The sequence below is a fragment of the Ranitomeya variabilis genome, chromosome 3, assembly GCF_051348905.1.
Source record: "Ranitomeya variabilis isolate aRanVar5 chromosome 3, aRanVar5.hap1, whole genome shotgun sequence".
Lineage (NCBI taxonomy): Eukaryota > Metazoa > Chordata > Amphibia > Anura > Dendrobatidae > Ranitomeya > Ranitomeya variabilis.
This window is the reverse complement of record NC_135234.1, coordinates 24,587,399-24,608,496: the sequence shown is the minus strand read 5'-3', so window position 1 is coordinate 24,608,496 and position 21,098 is coordinate 24,587,399. Positions and strand designations below refer to the sequence as shown.

Below are 21,098 nucleotides of genomic sequence, written 5' to 3'. Positions count from 1 at the left end.
CTCCCCGCGGCGTTGCAATGGCAGCGGTTTTGGCGGGAACTTTTGGCGGCAAGTGGCAATACACAGTCTTTGCAATAAATCACAGTTCAAGCACAATTCAGTCACAATTCCAAGGCACACATGACCTGATTCTTCAGGCTTAAGTAGATCCTGTTTGTGACGCCAAGTTTGAAGCGCCCCCAGATGCAGGGCCGTGGGGAACTCGGTACCGGGCCTCTCTGTCTCGGTCTTGGGGTTGTCACGGTGGCTAGACCCGGTCCGTGACCCTGCTAAGGGGCGTCCAATGAAAGATATGATGATGGTGCGTGGTGCAGGTCGCGATGAATAACGAGGACACAGGTTGCAGTCTCTTTACCTCTTTACTGAAGGCTTCAGGATCCTCAATCCAGAGTACTGCTAACAGGGCTGGCTGAGACCGGCCGGTCCGAAGGCACATCCAGAGTTCCCTTTGCAGGTGGAAATCAGTGCCTACCTTGTAGCGCTTGTGTGTTGCAGTACTTCCCTGCTGAGCACCACGGGATAGTCCTCACAACTGCTGTGTCTGTTTCTGATGTTCTTTCTCACAACTTATATCTGTTCTGATGTTCTTCTCCATCCCCCAGATGATATGGCTAGGACGCACCCATATGACGGGTAGGCCTGGAGTTCTTCCGGGTCCCTAGTGTCGCCCCTCTCCCACAGTTGCCCCCTATGTCTGCTTAGGTGATTTGGGTGAGACAGCCAACCTATAATTAACTGTCCTCCCGTTGGTTTGAAGTAATGCTTGGAGCCCAATACTTCCTCGGCGTTCCGGCCACCGGCTACGCGCCTCAGTAGGATGTTGCCTCGATCTTACGGCACGACTCCTACTGGTGTTATCTCCTTTTGCTGTGATCTAATTTCTCACGTCTCCACAATAAACCTCGCTTCTTGTCCTTTCTTGAGATACCGCCGCGATGTAGTGCAGGCATGGTTCCTTAACATTCTATCTTGTTCGCTAGGCCTCTGTCAGGATCCCACCCCTGACAGGGACCCCCCTGAATCTTTCCCCGCAACACCCTCTGCCACAGGATGTTGCCTGGTTCCAACCCAGTCAGCTTCTGACTAACTTCCTATCCAACCCCCAGTTTTACCAAAGTGTGAGGAGTGGCCTAATACATAGTACCCTTTGCTCCCCTGGAGGCCAGACTGTGACGTGTAATGTGTGACTGATACCTGGTCAGGTGAACTCCTTAAGTGCCATCGGAAAAGCTTTATAAAGTAAAAGTAGATCAAATTATGAAACCTTCCCAAAATAAATATAACTAGGAAAACTCAAAAAATCCTTGTTAAATGTAGTAATGGAATCTGCCCCATTAGGATGGGAATCTACAATCATATATTTGATCTTAATATCTGAACTAATAAAAACTTTGAATATTTAATCCATACTACTATGAACACTGAAATGGAAAAAATTAATTTTTGTGGCAGAATGGCTGTTTTTAGGTCTCTTCGCCTCCCCAAAAAATGAAATAAAAAAAAAAATCAGAAAGTTGTTCAGATTTGAAAATGATACCAGTAAAAACTACAGATCATCCATAAAAAAACAAGCCTTGATGCAACTGTGCAGAACGAAGAATAAAAAAGTTATGTCTTTCTGAAGTATTTGTATTTTTATTTCAAGAAGTTAAAAAACACTCTTGGTATCACCAGAACTGTACTGACCCATAGGACAAAGTTACCAGATCATTTTTATCTCAATCTACAAAACGAAAAACCATTGGAAGAATAAACATCGGAATAATTTCCTCTTTCATTTCACCCTGCTTGGAATTTTCTTTTCCCGTTTTTCAGTAAAGTGAATAGTGTCAATCAAGCTTGGACTGGCCCACAGGAGGAAAGGGGAATCCTCCGGTGGGCCACCATCATCTTATATGAGCAGCACTTGACATTATATACTTGAATCACTACGTACAGATGCAGCGCCCTAGAGTCCTGGTCGTTGCAGTAATGTCGCTCTTCCACCAGGGGGAGTGATATTACGTCTGATGGCACTAAAGGAGTTCACCTTGCCAGGTATCACAAGACACACACTATACTTCACACTCCAGTCCACCAGGGGGAGCTTTGCTTCTATCTATTAGGGCACTCCTCACACGCGGGTAAAACTGGTGGGTTGGGTAGGAAGTCAGTCAGAAGCTGCCCGGGTTTGACCCAGAGAGGACCTGTCAGGCAGACAGGGGGAGAAGGAGGAATATCTGAGCTGCAGACAGAGGGTCCCTGTCAGGGGTGGGATCCTGTCAGAGGCCTAGCAAGAGTTAGAATGCTACGGAGCTGCGCCTACACCCCATGCGGCAGGCAGCATCCTAAGAAAGGACACGAAGCGAAGTGCATTGTGGAGAGTGAGAAACGAAGTCACAGCACAAGGAGATAATACCGGGAGGAGTTCTGCCCCAAGATCGGCAGCCTCCTTCCGAGGCGCGTAGCCGGTGGCCGGAACACCGAGGGAGTAATTGACTCTACGCATTATTTCAGAGACCGGCAGGACAGTCGATTCCAAGTCGGCTGCCTGACCTAAATACCTAAGAAGACACGGAGGCAAATTGTGGGAGAGGGGCGTCTCTAGGGTCCCTATAAATTAACTCCAGGCCTACCCCGTCATACGGGTTGTCCTATCCATATCATCTGGGGGACAGAGAAAGAGAGAACATCAGAAACATCTACAAAGGTTGTGAGGACTATCCCGAGGTGCTCAGCAGGGAGGTACTACAACACACAGGCGCTAGAACCAGAACACATGAGCTGCGCGCACAGTGAACAAGCCAGTAAAGACATGTTCACACCACCAAGAGACTTGAAAACACAAAAAAGCACAGTAAAACCAAAACCACTCTGTTGCAAAAAAATCACAGTGGACAGCAAGTGCTAGTAAAAAGATGGAAAAAACAGGGTATTTGGTTGATACGTTTTTTGCAAAAAATGTATATTAAGCCGCTGTACCAATCGCCAAGGTATACCCATATCACAGCAGTCCTAACTAATGAATGTAATCCCTATCTGATGTATTTAAAACCTGGTCATATGTACAATACCTGTATGAGCAGGATTCAGAAAAGGAATGTCCATGTGGACACGTTGGACAGAACGGCTCCTGTGCGCACAGCTCAAAAAAAGAGGGGTGGAGGCCTCCCCAGTCTTGTAGAAACAAGAAAACAATTATGTAGAACCAGAACACATGAGCTGCGCGCACAGTGAACAAGCCAGTAAAGACATGTTCACACCACCAAGAGACTTGAAAACACAAAAAAGCACAGTAAAACCAAAACCACTCTGTTGCAAAAAAATCACAGTGGACAGCAAGTGCTAGTAAAAAGATGGAAAAAACAGGGTATTTGGTTGATACGTTTTTTGCAAAAAATGTATATTAAGCCGCTGTACCAATCGCCAAGGTATACCCATATCACAGCAGTCCTAACTAATGAATGTAATCCCTATCTGATGTATTTAAAACCTGGTCATATGTACAATACCTGTATGAGCAGGATTCAGAAAAGGAATGTCCATGTGGACACGTTGGACAGAACGGCTCCTGTGCGCACAGCTCAAAAAAAGAGGGGTGGAGGCCTCCCCAGTCTTGTAGAAACAAGAAAACAATTATGTAGAACCAGAACACATGAGCTGCGCGCACAGTGAACAAGCCAGTAAAGACATGTTCACACCACCAAGAGACTTGAAAACACAAAAAAGCACAGTAAAACCAAAACCACTCTGTTGCAAAAAAATCACAGTGGACAGCAAGTGCTAGTAAAAAGATGGAAAAAACAGGGTATTTGGTTGATATACATTTTTTGCAAAAAACGTATCAACCAAATACCCTGTTTTTCCCATCTTTTTACTAGCACTTGCTGTCCACTGTGATTTTTTTGCAACAGAGTGGTTTTGGTTTTACTGTGCTTTTTTGTGCTTTCAAGTCTCTTGGTGGTGTGAACATGTCTTTACTGGCTTGTTCACTGTGCGCGCAGCTCATGTGTTCTGGTTCTACATAATTGTTTTCTTGTTTCTACAAGACTGGGGAGGCCTCCACCCCTCTTTTTTTGAGCTGTGCGCACAGGAGCCGTTCTTTCCAACGTGTCCACATGGACATTCCTTTTCTGAATCCTGCTCATACAGGTATTGTACATATGACCAGGTTTTAAATACATCAGATAGGGATTACATTCATTAGTTAGGACTGCTGTGATATGGGTATACCTTGGCGATTGGTACAGCGGCTTAATATACATTTTTTGCAAAAAACGTATCAACCAAATACCCTGTTTTTTCCATCTTTTTACTAGCACTTGCTGTCCACTGTGATTTTTTTGCAACAGAGTGGTTTTGGTTTTACTGTGCTTTTTTGTGTTTTCAACACACAGGCGCTAGTAGGAAGGCTACTGATTTCCACCTGGTTAAGAGAACTCTGGATTTGCCTTCGGTCCGGCAGGACTCTGCCTGCCCTGTGAACGGTACTCGGGACTGCGGATGCTGAAGTCTTCAGTAAAGGTATAGAGACTGCAACCTTTGTGTCCTCATTATTCATTGCGCCTTACAACGTCCACCATCACTACCTACACATCTGGGAAGCCCTGGGGACATACTTCACCTGTGGGAAGGTATACCATCTAGCTGCCATTCCATCACCCCAGCGGACCCCTAAGCAGCGTCGGTCGCCCTGACCGAATACCGCAGGTGGCGTCACGAACATTCCTCACATTCATAGACTCTTTTACTGGACATCCCCTGAGGGCCACGGACCGGGTCAGCCACCGTGACATTCCCCGAACCGCAGGACCCGGTGCCGAGTTCCCCATTGCCCTACTCTGGGGGGGGGGGTGATCCACAGACATCTTATTTATTTACCAATCTACCCAGTTTATTGTTATTTGTGAATGAGGATAATGTCACTTTTCCAAGTAGTGAAAAGTCGGTCCCTGGGAGTTGGCTACTGGTGGGCCTTTGGCAACCCCAGTCCGACACTGTCAATCAAAACTACAATTTTTCCCGTATCAAAAACATATCGGTTTGGTATCACTGTAGTCGTACTGTCCTGGAGAATCATGTCACCAAATCATTTTTTAATTTGCAATGAAGGTCATAAAAACAAAAAAGACCAAGAACAAGAACTCAAACAGCCGTGCCGATGAACATATAAACAAGCCTCGGCTCTTGGAAGAAGGACAAAAACGTTCAAATATGAAAAAGGGGTAAAAAAATTAACAGGCCAGGGGCAACTGCTTGATTTTTCTTTGCGCTAGTTTTCTAACTTTTTCTAGTTTCTTCAGTCATGGCTTTGCGGTATTTGTTATTGCTACAATTTTAGACCAAAATCAGGCATCCAGACCCGAACTCAACAGCCTTCTAGTCATATATTCGAGACTGTGAAGTTTGGGTTAGGAGACCTAGGGTCAGTCTGTGCATCTTAGTCCAAATCTAGGCCTCAAAACATGCATGTGTGACTCCGGCTCAAGAAGAAAGGTGTCAAAGTGTTAGGAACTTTTTTAAGGATGTCTGTCCACCTGCTGGTTATGTGCCCATCACCCAGCCAAAAAATGCAAGCTGTGCTATTGGTATTCATTACGTTACCATAAAACCATAAAACCGTGCATTGCCTTATTGTCTAGATCTTGATCTCAAGATGTACAACTGTCATGTTACATCAGTGTTATTGTCATTCATCCTATCTGATTGCATTGATAAAGGGGTTCTCTGTGGGAAAAATTACTACTTATTAGTAGGGTTCTTTAAGTATAATCTGATTACACAGTTTCCCCGTTCTGGGATCTCCTAATAAACAACTAATCTGTGGGGAAACCTGGTAGTAAGTGTTCCATTTCCTTGCAGCGCCTCCAGAGGGGAAATAGAGTATTACACAGTTTCCATTCACATCAATGGGTCATTTGTGAAGAGAAGAACTTGAGAAAGCAACTTTAAGCCCACCACATTATGCACTATATGGTGTCACTTACCTGTTTATTAAGTAATATGCAATAGGGAGAATAACCACAGCTAGGAATACTAGGATTGTAGATGATAGAATTATGATTCTGACAAAGTAACTGTTCTTATTTTGGAGATCTAGGAAATAAAGAGACAGAATTGCAATCACAATGGTGATAGCTACAGGGCCCCAGTAACAACCACAGTGTCCCTCATAACAGTGACAGCTACTGGATTCCCAAACAGCGACAGCCACAATGTCTCCACTACAAACAGACACACTGGTCCTAGAAGAGTGACAGCCACAGGACTTCTTAACAGTGCCAGCCATGGATTCCCCATAATTGAGGCATCCACAATGTTCCCATAAGAGTGACAGCCTCAAGCCTCTCATAAAAGACATGTCCCAAATTCCCATATGAAAATCATACCAGTGACACCATAACAGTTACAGCCCAAGAATCCCCATATCAGTGAAAAACATATGACCAGCGGCAGCTACAGGTCCTCCACAACGATGACAGGTACAAGACCTCAATACCAGTGATCTCCGTAACAGTCACAGCCACAGCACCACATGAGAGGCAAAGGACCTCAATACCAGTGACCACCACCAGACCTCAAAAACAGTGACAAGCAGAAGACCCCAACACCAATGACAACTACAGTGCCACTTTAAGTGCCAGTCACATCATCATGTGCTTAGTACATGAGGGTCTATATGTGGACTCCATTCTCCATGGCCTCTTCTTCTGATCCAGTTTCATTCATGAGGAACACATCATAGAGTCTGTAGATACTTGGAGAAGTCAACATCATCAGATGATGGGGCTGTCGATACACAACCTTCCAACTTACCTTCTTCTTGGACACTGTTGGACCCATAATCTTCTATAATAAATAAATGTGAGTTATTACTATAAGTGACAAAACTCATATTGTAAGGAATGTTCAGTGCATTTCACACAGGCTTCAGGTGACCATTAGTGATGAGCAAGTGTACTCATTGCTCGGGTTTTCCCGAGCACGCTTGGGTGACCTCCGAGTATTTATGACTACTCGGAGATCTAGTTTTCATCCCGGCAGCTGGATGATTTGCAGCTACTAGCCTGCTAGATTACATGTGGGGAATTCCTAGCAACCAGGCAACCCCCACATGTACTTAGGCTGGCTACTAGCTGTAATTCATTCAGCTGCCGCGATGAAAACTAAATCAAAGCAGTCATTAATACTCAGAGGTCACCCAAACATTCTCGGGAAAACCCGAACAACGAGTACACTCGCTCATCACTGGTGACCATCTAATAATGGGTAAAAAAAATTAATTCTCGGCTCATGGTGACTATCCACCTTTTAACACCACTTTGTTTTGGCGTCTAAATTTATAATAAATTTCTTAATATTTCTTTAGGGCAAAAGAAATCACTTGTAAAGACATTCATCAAAGCTTTTATGTTTTATGCAACGCAAGGCTATATATGAATTTCGAGACTTTTGACGTTTTCAAACCATTTTCATCCAGTTCCAAAAATGAGTAAATCTGGGGTGGCATGGGGACTGGCAAACTCCATTCATCAAATTCATGACTGGCAATGGTGTTCTTTATGCCACAAATATTACTTATTTAAGAAGTATGTGCCTTAAGGGCCACTGGCCCCAATTAACCAAGAATGTTCACGCTGGTCTTGATATATTCGCATGCTGGAGTCAGACTGTAACAACTCTGCTGGCATCGCGGCATGGCCTCGCATTTCTCACACTATCTTACCCACTGCTCCAGGTCATGATGTGGTTTCTGTTTCTTGCCAGCTACATGTTCTGTGTCTCTGCTCTCTGCATGCTTCATGGTTCTGTGTATAGAGGGGCGGCGCCTGAACTCTCTGGTTCTTATAGGAATCAGGTGCATCTGTCCAATCTGTTCCTGACCAATTGTCAAGAGGCCTCCAGTATATAGTGCAGCTCCACCCAGTGTTCTGGGCCTGTGCAATGTGTTAGCTCAGTTAGTGTCTTGCTTCTGAGTTTGCCTGGCCTTTCTCTGAGTTACTCCCTCTCTGGAGGATTCTCTGTGTTATTTCCTTGGTCTTGTTGTCCGCCCACCAGGAGGCAGAATATCCTGGTCCCAGTGTCTTTGTCCTTGTGTCTTGTTCCATTGCCTTGTCTGCACTTAGTCTTACCTCGGTCTCCTAGTCTTTGGCTTCCTTCCCTGTTGTCTTTCCTTGTATTCTCAGTCTGCTTACACTCCGCACTCTTGCAGCTCTGCCTGCTCTGAACCTTTGTGACTTTACCTCTGCTCCTCACTTCTGCGTTTCTGCTCCTTTCTACTCAGCTTATCTTCTGCTGTTGCAGTTATCCCTTGCTGCAGCTTCTCTCCACATTCTTTGTGGCTCTGCTCAGCTTTGCTGCAGAGACCCCTCCCGCAGCTCCTCTCCGCTCCTTGCGGTTCTACCTGGCTCCGCTCCTTGCGGTTCTACCTGGCTCCGCTCCTTGCGGTTCTACCTGGCTCCGCTCCTTGCGGTTCTACCTGGCTCCGCTCCTTGCGGTTCTACCTGGCTCCGCTCCTTGCGGTTCTACCTGGCTCCGCTCCTTGCGGTTCTACCTGGCTCCGCTCCTTGCGGTTCTACTTCTCCTGCACTTGGCTCTGCTGCCAGCTCTTGGCTCCGCCTCCTGCCTGTCTGCACTTGGCTCCGCCTCCAGCTCTTGGCTCCACCTCCTGCGATTTTGCACTTGGCTCCGCCTCCTGCTCTTGGCTCCGCCTCCTGCATTTCTGTTCTTGGCTCTAGCTCCTGTGCTTTCGCTCTGCATCCGCTCTTGCGGTCTTTATCTACTTATTCCTAGGTCCTCGTGTCTGAACAGGTTCTTACCCGTTCTACATACCTGCCTGCAGACCGGTCCCTACCGGTTCTTCCAGTGTACCAGTCTTGTCCACCAGTCCTGCCAGAGAGCCAGCCGTGCCCGCCTGCCTTTCCAGAGAGCCAGCCGTGCCCGCCTGCCTACCAGAGAGCCAGCCGTGCCCGCCTGCCTGACAGTGTTCCTGTTGTACCCGTCTGCCTGCCTATGTGCCAGCCGTGCCCGCTTGCTTGTCTATGTTCCGTTCCCCGGTGGGATCAGCAGCCACAACCAGACTCCACCCTGGAGTGGTACCTGGTAGCTTCCTATTGCACAAGTCTGACCTCACCATCAGAGGCTCCAGCGAACACCTAGGAAGCTACTTAGTTACGCCCCTTCCAGGGAGGTTTGGTTTGTGGCACAGTGGGGCCACATACCCCCGCGTGCTCACGCCCACCAGTCAGGGCGTGAGCGTGACAGTTTGCACAGGCCATGGCCTCCGCTGTATCCCATGTCCTACCGCTCGCAGAGCATGATGAACTTTTTTCCTGCCCGTATGAGCAACCTGAAAAATTTGTTCCACCAAGGGTGGTTCAGATTGAAGAGACCTCTGACCCAATTATTGTCTCTAATGCTCTCTTCAAGCAACTTCAGGCCTATGAGGAGGAGCACTACCCAGCTGACCCACCTAGGTTCTATGGGAATCCTGAAGAATGTCAGGGGTTCCTGAAACAGTGCTTACGCTACATCCTGCAGAATGCAGCTTGTTTTCCCTCTGACTGGGTCAAGGTGGGTTACATCATGTCCTACCTGGCCGAAGATGCTCTAATATGGATTACTCCCCTCTGGGAAGCAGGGGATCCTATCGTCATGAACCTAGGGGCCTTCCTGGTGGCCTTCCGTAGAGTCTTTGACAAGCCTCGTCCTGCCACTCCTGTGAAGTCTTCCCCATCTAGATCCGAGAGGCGCTCCAGACGAGCGAAACCTGTGAAGAAACCCCCACGTCAAGCCATGACCGTCTGTGACCCTCCAGTTCCTCTACCCGTTAATGCAGCTACCCGTGTGAAGCCTAAGAAGGTTGATGAGAGTGGGCTGGCAAAGCAGCAGCCTGAAATCAGCCATAAGAAGGGCATACAATGTCGCTGCTGTTGTGAGGAACACCTGGATGGCCTCTGTCCAGGGGATCTAAAGCTCAAAAACCTCGGGTCAGTAGGAGAGACTGCCCTTGGTGAGAATAACTCCATGCCGCTAAAGTCTATGACTGTTTCTCTGCCTTCTGGGAGCTTTGGTGTGTCTAAGCCGCCTGTCATACGGAGTCGGTGTATGGTCTCCGTTCTACAGCTCCAGAACCCGGTGTGGGCGTTGCCTGATAATGGCCGAACCCTGCTAAAGAACAGTCTAGTCCTACAAGGACAACTACAGCTCCAAGTTGGAGCCTTATACACGAAGAAGTTTGTCTTCCACATGCTGTCTGTTATGCCCATGGGTCATTCTGAGCCAAGGACTCTACCTCCCGCTCTGGTCAAGGGTTCCAGTAAAGTGCTTCGTTTGAACTTACCCAGTCTTGAGAACTGTCTGGTTCCCATGCGTCAAAGACACTCAGCAGTGTCATCTTCTTCAGCTGGTCTGCTAGTCGTCGAGTCAAGGTGTGCTGACGTCACCGAAGATGGGGAAACGGTGACGATGTCTCCACACATCTCCAGCGACTATACCAGTAAACACTTAGTCGTCGAGTCAAGGTGTGCTAATGTCACCAAACATGGGGAGGCGGTGACTATCTCTCCTCACATCTCCAGCGACTATACCTGTAATCCGTTCCTAGGAACATCCCCGCCGCTTGGACGATTTCTTCTGGATAACGGGCAGAAGATGGTTCCTATGTTTATACCTTCAGCGTCCTTGTGGCCGGCTGGTGAAGACTTCAAAACAGAAGTTTGTTCTCCTCAACTTTTCTCTGACCCGGTGGAGCTGATGCTCTCCACACTCATCTCTAATGACTTTTCCTGTGTTCAGTACTCTAGAACATCTCTGCTACCTGAAAGTTTGTCTCTGGATATCGGGCAGAGATTGTATCCTGTGAGTATTCATTCGGCTTCCATGTGGCCGGCTGGTGAAGATAACAAGTCGGTAGCTTTCAAGTCCCTGCTTCTTGTCTACCCTGAGGAAATGGTCTAGTCCATTGAGAAGGCTAACCCTATTGGGTACAATGAGACTTTGCTATCCGAGATTTCTGATGAAGCTAAACCTGCAGAGCACAAAGAGACTTTGTTTTTTGAGATACCTGGTGACCCTCCTGCCGCCTTCTACCCTGAAGATATCATGTTGGCCTGGACTATGTATGCTCCCATCCTTCTTCTACAAGTTATTCTGGCCGGCTTGAAGAAGAGGGGCCGTAAAGGGGGGGGTACTGTAACAACTCTGCTGGCATCGCGGCATGGCCTCGCATTTCTCACACTATCTTACCCACTGCTCCAGGTCATGATGTGGTTTCTGTTTCTTGCCAGCTCCATGTTCTGTGTCTCTGCTCTCTGCATGCTTCATAGTTCTGTGTATAGAGGGGCGGCGCCTGAACTCTCTGGTTCTTATAGGAATCAGGTGCATCTGTCCAATCTGTTCCTGACCAATTGTCAAGAGGCCTCCAGTATATAGTGCAGCTCCACCCAGTGGTCTGGGCCTGTGCAATGTGTTAGCTCAGTTAGTGTCTTGCTTCTGAGTTTGCCTGGCCTTGCTCTGAGTTACTCCCTCTCTGGAGGATTCTCTGTGTTATTTCCTTGGTCTTGTTGTCCGCCCACCAGGAGGCAGAATATCCTGGTCCCAGTGTCTTTGTCCTTGTGTCTTGTTCCATTGCCTTGTCTGCACTTAGTCTTACCTCGGTCTTCTAGTCTTTGGCTTCCTTCCCTGTTGTCTTTCCTTGTATTCTCAGTCTGCTTACACTCCGCACTCTTGCAGCTCTGCCTGCTCTGAACCTTTGTGACTTTACCTCTGCTCCTCACTTCTGCGTTTCTGCTCCTTTCTACTCAGCTTATCTTCTGCTGTTGCAGTTATCCCTTGCTGCAGCTTCTCTCCACATTCTTTGTGGCTCTGCTCAGCTTTGCTGCAGAGACCCCTCCCGCAGCTCCTCTCCGCTCCTTGCGGTTCTACCTGGCTCCGCTCTTTGCGGTTCTACCTGGCTCCGCTCCTTGCGGTTCTACCTGGCTCCGCTCCTTGCGGTTCTACCTGGCTCCGCTCCTTGCGGTTCTACCTGGCTCCGCTCCTTGCGGTTCTACCTGGCTCCGCTCCTTGCGGTTCTACCTGGCTCCGCTCCTTGCGGTTCTACCTGGCTCCGCTCCTTGCGGTTCTACCTGGCTCCGCTCCTTGCGGTTCTACCTGGCTCCGCTCCTTGCGGTTCTACCTGGCTCCGCTCCTTGCGGTTCTACTTCTCCTGCACTTGGCTCTGCTGCCAGCTCTTGGCTCCGCCTCCTGCCTGTCTGCACTTGGCTCCGCCTCCAGCTCTTGGCTCCACCTCCTGCGGTTTTGCACTTGGCTCCGCCTCCTGCTCTTGGCTCCGCCTCCTGCATTTCTGTTCTTGGCTCTAGCTCCTGTGCTTTTGCTCTGCATCCGCTCTTGCGGTCTTTATCTACTTATTCCTAGGTCCTCGTGTCTGAACAGGTTCTTACCCGTTCTACATACCTGCCTGCAGACCGGTCCCTACCGGTTCTTCCAGTGTACCAGTCTTGTCCACCAGTCCTGCCAGAGAGCCAGCCGTGCCCGCCTGCCTTTCCAGAGAGCCAGCCGTGCCCGCCTGCCTACCAGAGAGCCAGCCGTGCCCGCCTGCCTACCAGAGAGCCAGCCGTGCCCGCCTGCCTGACAGTGTTCCTGTTGTACCCGTCTGCCTGCCTATGTGCCAGCCGTGCCCGCTTGCTTGTCTATGTTCCGTTCCCCGGTGGGATCAGCAGCCACAACCAGACTCCACCCTGGAGTGGTACCTGGTAGCTTCCTATTGCACAAGTCTGACCTCACCATCAGAGGCTCCAGCGAACACCTAGGAAGCTACTTAGTTACGCCCCTTCCAGGGAGGTTTGGTTTGTGGCACAGTGGGGCCACATACCCCCGCGTGCTCACGCCCACCAGTCAGGGCGTGAGCGTGACACAGACGTTCCTGATTCATTAGGAGGCCTCTTAGTGAATCAAGCACACTTGAAAAGTGGGGTGCACCTCGCCACAAATCTTACTCCAGTTGGGTACTGGAGTAATATTTCAGGCAAAATGTTTGAGCAATTGTCCTGTGGACATAGAATTCTTGTTGACCAGTATAAATAGATCATTAAATGGCTGCCGATCAGCTTGTATTTAGCCAATCCGTTTTCGTTTAATACTTGCGATCAGCCTGTCCAAATGAGTCCTTTGACCGAATGGCAAACTTCTACTACCAGCCAGTAAGGAGGACACAAAAGTGCCAAGAGCCACTGTTTTCCCACATGGACAAGAGAGCCCTAGAAAAATTCGAGCTCATGTTCCCACTTGGGAAGACCTGGTGTAGTGTTGGGTGTGACCTACTGAGGAGACTCCTAAGAAGATCATACCCATGAAGAGGTTGAGGGTCTATGCCTGAGACAGAAGGGATCTCAAAATGAGTGTTGCATGAGGATAGACCTCTAAGAAGGCAACAGGACAGCTATGCAATGTTGCTACCACCTGTTGTGGAACTGTCAAAAGTTTGTACCAGTGTGGTCTTGCCTCATGTCATGTCTCTTTCTCCAGTCTTGGCCAAACATACCCATGGAATGGCCATGGTATACCACCCACCCCCCGCTCCAGGGTAAACTTTACATAGTTATTAGGTTTAGGCTATGTTCACACAGTGCAGATTATTTGCGGTTTTTTAGCGTTTTTGCGCTATAAAAACGCTATAAAACCGCAAATAATCTGCATACATTAAGCATCCTATCATTTTTAATGAAATCCGCAATTTCTGCGCACATGATGTGCGTTTTTCCGCATGAAAAACGCATTGCGGTAAAAAACCGGACATGCTCATTAATTTTGCGTTTTTTTCGCGGTTTTCCCACTGTCTAATGCATTGGGAAATGTTTGGGAAAAACCGCGCAAAAAACGCGCTAAAAACCGCATGTGGTTTTCATGCGGAAATCCGGCAGAAATGTCAGGATTTTCACAGGAATTTTCTGCATCAATTCCTGAACGTGTGTATGGGGCCTTAATATAAACAGCATCCTCCTCAGCCCATCCCCTGTAAGCATCCTAATCTTACCTTGGTAGGTCTCATCGTGTTGAGATGATTTTGCCCCTGTGACACATGAGAACACAAGAGACAAGCTCATTTAGTCCATGTTACAGGTTTTCCTTCAAAGTAATCCTATTGTTCACGTTAAATCAACATTTTGACAAAAAAACAAACAAAATTGACTTTTTCTTTCGATTAATATCTGAGAACAGGAAACTTAAGGAACTGGTCATTTTTGGCCAAAGAAGTGATTATTAAGGACTGGATGAAAGGTGCCAACAGTTTTGTAAATATATATTTTTTAAGGGGTTATCTAGAACTATTTTATTTTTTCTCATGGAGGTGACAACTGAAAGGCATGTATTTTGCTAACTGTAAAAGGAAAAAAAAAGCTGAAAACAGCCATAGCCAGCTCACGATCCAGACCACAGGCACGGAGCAAAGGAGTTCGTCCTGATCCTGACGTCCAGCAGTAGCGATCCAAAGAGAAAGTGGTCACTCCAGCTCCAGTAAAACCAGTGAAAACTTTATTAGTCCAAAATATTAAAAATAGTCCTTACATGCGGTGGACCACATAAGTGTCTGTACATATGTAACGGCAACACGTTTCAACCTATGCAGGTCTTACTCATGCCACCATGAGTAATGAGCATGAGTAAGACCTGCATAGGTTGAAACGTGTTGCCGTTACATATGTACAGACACTTATGTGGTCCACCGCATGTAAGGACTATTTTTAATATTTTGGACTAATAAAGTTTTCACTGGTTTTACTGGAGCTGGAGTAACCACTTTCTCTTTGGATCATTTTGCTAACTACCTGCCCGTTCTGTCTGGTGCCATGGCTCAGAGTGATCACAGACACCTCCTGCTGGCAGATCTGCTGCTTCTCATCAACAGAGCGGCTCTTCCTCTTCTGGGTTGCTCTGTTGGAGTTGCGTGACTGCCAACAATATGTCAACTGACAGCCGGCAGCGGGGAGCTGTCTGTCAATCAGCATGACATCAGCAGTGATGCTCCGCCAACAGAGCAGAGTCGAAGAGAAGATGTTGCTCTGTCATGGCTAGAAATCACAGAATTGCCAGGAAGAGTGATCCATGACATATCAGGACCTGCCAGGCAAACACTCACCAGGAGCTTGAGAGGTCCGAGCTACGGGAGATCAGTGCCCCAGGATGGATGTCTGATCCCACGCTGTCCAGGAACTGAGGGCAGCGACAGCAGTGCCGTGGTGCAGGCAGAGCAGCTGGGAGAGAGTAGAATGCAGGAACAGGACTTGCGATCATGTGACCACAGGTCATGAGGAAAAGGGCGGGGCCTAGCGCAAAGCTGCCGGAGGAGACAGCGGAGCGCACAACAGATCCCCGAGGTTTGGAGGGGGAACGGTAACCATGGGACACCAGGGAGGGAAGGGCACAGGGAAAGAGTAGTCAGGGCTAGCCGGGGTCAGAAAAGGCAGATCAGACGAGGAAGTACCGAAACAGAAGACAAGTAGCAAAAGCCTTGAACACAGCCAAAGTCAGAAACCAGAGAAGCAGATGAGGTACAGGATCAGTAGACAAAATCACAACGGGGAACAAACCAAGTCAAAACCAAACATACAGAAGAGAACTCAGGCACAAACAAACAGGGTCGATGTACTCAGCTGAGGGCAAAAGTATAACTGATGACACCTAGAGGCTATAAAAAGCCTCACTGGAACCAAAGGGAGGCTCCCAAGATTAACCCTAACAGCTCCAGACCTAAACATCCCAGGCAAACCATGACATGACCACTCCGAGCTATCAGAGATAGGCACTGGGCAGAATCTTAGCAACTACCCATCTCTACATTCTTAAGCCCATAAAAAAAAACCAAAATAGTCTCGAGTACCAATTTTAAATTTTTAAGCTTTTTAATGGGGTAAAAAAGTAAAGTCAAGCCTTAATCCTCACATAAGTGAGCAACGGTAAATGTTTGTGATGGGTCACTTGCTCGTCACTTATTTTGTGAAGATGGCACCAAACACATTTGCACACAGTTGTCCGTTTTCACGTGAATGTTTGGATCTGATGAGATTCATTTTTTAGCTAAATACAGACTTAGCCTCATATCCTCACCTTTGTTGTACACTATATTGCAGCTTATTTCCGCTTGCTTTGGAAGTGTTGACCGTGAGTAGTGCAGAGTGCTTGTGACCGTGATAAGATCGCCAGTCGTGTTCTCCTTCTCTTCTCTACTTATAGGTCGTCCTACGTTATTCCAAGTGATTTTCGATTTCTTTGGTCCTGATGCGTTGCACTCCATGCTAAATATTTCGTCCCCATCTTTATTTGGAAAAAAAAGTTATAAAGAGTTTATGTCCTTGATCTAAAGTAATTGTGTGATACCGGCCATTTGTTCTGTAGCTAACAGTCAACTACTGATATAATTTGCATACACTATTCTTCTGCCTGTAGAGCATCCCCATAAAATGGCCTTCAAGGTGGTACTATTAGGATATGAGCACACAGACTTTTTTTTTCAAGGTGTTCAAAAATGACGAGAAGAAAATGCTTTAGGAAACGCTCCTTCTCGGGGAGTTTTTGGAAGAGTTTTTTTCTTTTCTCAAAGCAGTTTTGAAGAGTTTTTGGAGGCGTGTGTGCACACAAAGTTTTTTTTGTTGAGTTTTTGGAGAAGAAAACCACAAGTTTTTTATTGGAATTTGGGGTACATGCACACAGAAAAAGCCTGAAAAAGAGTAGCCAAAGTGCCCCATAAAATGAACATAATGCACTGCAATGTCAAAACGACATCTGTGCCCATGTTCTAGTTTAAGTCACTTCTTTTAACTCCTTCAGGGTTAGTAAAGTGACATGCTCGTGAATTATGAGGGCAAAGCCAGTGGCGAAGCTGCATCAGGAAAACAACCGCTGGCGTTCTTCTAAAGCAGTGTTTCTCAACTCCAGTCCTCAAGTCCCACCAACAGGTCCTGTGTTCAGGATTTCCTTAGTATTGTCCAGGTGATAATTGCTGTACCTCCTCAGACAATAATTCCATCACCTGTGCAATACTAAGGATATCCTGAAAATGTGACCTGTTGGTGGGTCTTGAGGCCTGGAGTTGAGAAACACTGTTCTAAAGCATATTCGCCTGGGAAAATTCAGTGGCAACGCCGATACCTAGATATGCCATGTGCACATACTCTTGTAGAGTTTTTGCTCGTTTTCTTCTCCTAAAAAACCTCACTGTGAACATTTTTTTTGCAGCCTTTTGTTTGGAAAGTGCCTAGTTTTGAGTGTATTCCATCAGAAGCAACTCTAAAAAAAAAAGTGAAATGTAAACTTTTTTTTAGACCAGGTGTTTTTGAAACTTGAAGTGGGGAAAAAAATGATTGAACATATGAACAGCAAAGTGGTTTTGCAATAAAAATGAGTTAAAAAAAATCTTCAAAAAACTTTGGCGCACATAACTTTAAGGATATGAGCTCATGACACCTTTTAGACACCAAGAAAGTATCGGCGGTTAGAAGATGCTCAAAAAGACAAAACATGGGAATAGTCGTTTAGACATTGCAGGATACATCAGTACCGATCCTACACATGGCGACCCAACCGAAACCCATGAGAAGGCAACATAAGCTGTATGTTGTCTTCTGATTTATACTTAGGACATGTCACCTGAGCAATTTGGTTCGATTGTCCCCATAAATCAGGTTTAAAAATTAATCGACACGTAAAAAATTAATTCTTTTAAGGTTGACTTTGAAAACATTGACCATCACCTTTAACACTTCTCTTAGATCTTGCTGTTCTTCGTAGATGGAAGTTACACACCGGAGAAATATCATCATTAATCCATCTACCGATCTGCATGACGGTCCCATCTGGTTCTGGTTGTTGGGTCTTTATCTCCGGAGGGTCTAAGGTTACATTGAAGTCTGGTGAACTCTTACAAACTACTTCTTTGATTCCACCTAAGGGATGAAAATTGAGCAAAATAGAGTTTAATACATGTACTCCATATTCACTACATCTTGGTAACCCCGAATCGTATGTACGTTGTGTAAATTATCTGTATTAATGGGACCAGGGTGATGTAAAAGTAAAAAAGAAGTCACCTATCCGACCGGTGAAGGGTCTTTGTTTTACTGCTGGTGTTCCCCGTGCGTATCCTGACTTCCTGTTCCATCACAGGGTGTCACGTGACTGCTGCAGTCAATCAGCAGCTGTTGATCGGTTGCAGCTTTGACATTTCGTCTAAGCCGGAAATAAACCACTGTTTCAGGTGGAATGTCAAGGTTGCATACAACAGAAGGAAACATAATAAAAAACCTCATCATTACTCCCCTACCAAATCACTCATTGCTCCGGTCCTGATCCTTGAGTGATCTTTCTTTACTTTGTTAAGACCACGTGACCACTGAAGTCAATAACTGGCCTCAGTAGTCTTGCTCTATAGAGTCATCTCAGCTGAGGCAAATCTAATAGACGGCCTCGGTCTCCACAGAGAAGGCACATATGGTGTACTACCACCTCTGCCTTCTCCATCCCTGTGGATACAGGGCTGAACAAATGCTGAGCATGCAGTAATAGGAATCACTGACAGTGCTCCCTCCTCCATCCCCATCATGTGATCACTGTGTAAAGAGAATGAGCAGGATCTGCTGGGATGTAAGAGACCCAGACAGCTCTGATATGCTGTCAGGAGGCTGCGTTTCCCCTGTAACTGGGGATAATATACCAGCCCCAGTTACAAGGGAAATAAGATGAAAATAAAAATATTTTAGAATGTAAAATCCGTCCTTCTAAACGTCTTTTATAACCTAATAGTTGTCGCAATGTGTAAGATAAATGAAAAATAAATAAAATACAAACATGCAAAAAGTAAATAAATACATAAAAAATGCCACTATCAATCCAGATCACTGTTACTAGCCCCTCCTCATAAAAATTCTAACATATAAATATTGTTTACAGAATGAGGAACAATTATTTTATGTATTTTAGAAGTCTTTTATGGTCATTAAAATGTATTTAAAAAAATGGGAAACAGAAGACACTTATTTCCCTCGTTTTCAATTGATAACGCCTGATATCCGCAAAAAGAAAAATTTTTTAATGGTGACATAAAAATGAAGCCCCTTATATAATATACAAAAAATAATGAAAATGTGACTCGTGAAGAATGGGGGTTAATGACCCGGTCTTTAACTGGTTAACAATAACCATAATGGCTAGATAGGAATAAAGGGTTGAGCATGTTGAATGTCAACATGCCCAATACTTTGCTGTCAAGGGAGATTACTTACAGCCTTTGGGGTCTTCAGGAGGACATAAGTGTATGGCAGCAATTTATATCCCCCTGAGAACCTGTGCATGCCCAATGTACAGGGACGGTCTGTCGACAGCCGTCTATGACCTTTGTCCACCTTTAGAGTCACTGTCCGGATTGCAGGTAGAAGATAATGTACTGGAGAAGTATACGGCACTCCGGGGTTATGAGGTGAGTGTTATGACCCCAATGGCAGAGGGTCTCAGGAATAATGCTAAGTCAGTAAATACAGAAAACCAGCTCATAGGGCAGTGGTAACTGGGCTGACCATATAACTAATCCTAGCACCACAAATACCAGCAGCCGGGGAACGTTCCTACGTTGATCCTAGACGTCTCGCGCCAGCCGGAGAGCTAACTACCCCTAGAAGGGAAAAGAAAGACCTTTCTTGCCTCCAGAGGAAATATCCCCAAAAAGTTGGATAGAAGCCCCCCACAGATAATAACGGTGAGGTAAGAGGAAAAGACAAACATAAGAATGAGCTAGGAATTTAGCAAAGAGAGGCCCACTAGCTAATAGCAGAATATAGAAAGATAACTTATATGGTCAGCAAAAAATCCTATCAAAAATATCCACACTGGAAATTCAAGAACCCCCGAACCGTCTAACGGCCCGGGGGGAGAACACCAGCCCCCTAGAGCTTCCAGCAAGGTCAGGAATCACATTTAGTACAAGCTGGACAAAAATGAAAGCAAACAAATAACCCAAAAAACAAAGAAGCAAGACTTAGCTTAATTTAGCACGAACCAGGACCAGCAAACAGGAGCAAACAGAATGTGTCTGATAACACCGATGCCAGGCACTGGACTAAGGTTCCAGGAGGTTTATATAGCAACACCCCTGAAGTAACGACCCAGCTGGGTGCAAACAGAGAGAAGGAAATCCCAGAGTCATATCACTAGTAACCACTAGAGGGAGCCAAAAAAGTCTAATTCACAACAGTACCCCCCCCTTAAGGAGGGGTCACCGAACCCTCACCAAGACCACCAGGGCGATCAGGATGAGCAGCGTGAAAGGCACGAACCAAATCGGCCGCATGCACATCAGAGGCAACCACCCAGGAATTTTCCTCCTGACCATAACCCTTCCACTTGACCAAATACTGAAGCCTCCGCCTGGAGAGATGAGAATCCAAGATCTTCTCCACCACGTACTCCAACTCGCCCTCAACCAACACCGGAGCAGGAGGCTCAGCAGAAGGAACCACAGGCACAACGTAGCGTCGTAACAAAGACCTATGGAACACGTTGTGAATGGCAAATGAAACCGGAAGATCCAAGCGAAAGGACACAGGATTAAGGATTTCCAATATCTTGTAAGGACCGATGAAGCGAGGCTTAAATTTAGGAGAGGAGACCTTCATAGGAACAAATCGAGAAGACAGCCACACCAAATCCCCAACACGAAGTCGGGGACCCACACCGCGGCGGCGGTTGGCAAAACGCTGAGCCTTCTCCTGTGACAACTTCAAGTTGTCCACCACATGATTCCAGATCTGCTGCAACCTATCCACCACAGAATCTACTCCAGGACAGTCAGAAGGCTCCACATGTCCCGAGGAAAAACGAGGATGGAAACCAGAGTTGCAGAAAAATGGCGAAACCAAAGTAGCGTAACTAGCCCGATTATTTAGGGCAAACTCAGCCAACGGCAAGAAGGTCACCCAATCATCCTGATCTGCTGAAACAAAACACCTCAAGTAAGCTTCCAGAGTCTGATTAGATCGCTCAGTTTGTCCATTAGTCTGAGGATGAAAGGCAGACGAGAACGACAAATCAATGCCCATCCTAGCACAAAAGGATCGCCAGAACCTGGAAACAAA

General features: G+C 46.5%; 1 protein-coding gene across 6 annotated transcripts in view; it reads right to left on the bottom strand.

Moving 5' to 3' along the window:
- The window catches only part of LOC143815020 (uncharacterized), an 87,245-nt gene that overhangs the window by 47,597 nt on the left and 18,550 nt on the right, over window positions 1-21,098 (bottom strand). For 5 of the 6 annotated variants that reach the window (XM_077293805.1, XM_077293802.1, XM_077293806.1 and 2 more), the window contains exons 3-7: window positions 17,727-17,918; window positions 16,084-16,290; window positions 14,012-14,047; window positions 6,796-6,828; window positions 5,967-6,075 (exon numbers count right to left, since the gene is read on the bottom strand). In XM_077293805.1, coding sequence (XP_077149920.1) covers window positions 5,967-6,075; window positions 6,796-6,828; window positions 14,012-14,047; window positions 16,084-16,290; window positions 17,727-17,918 — 577 coding nt within the window. The remainder of the gene's footprint in view (window positions 1-5,966; window positions 6,076-6,795; window positions 6,829-14,011; window positions 14,048-16,083; window positions 16,291-17,726; window positions 17,919-21,098) is intronic. The other variant, XM_077293804.1, reaches the window with a different exon arrangement.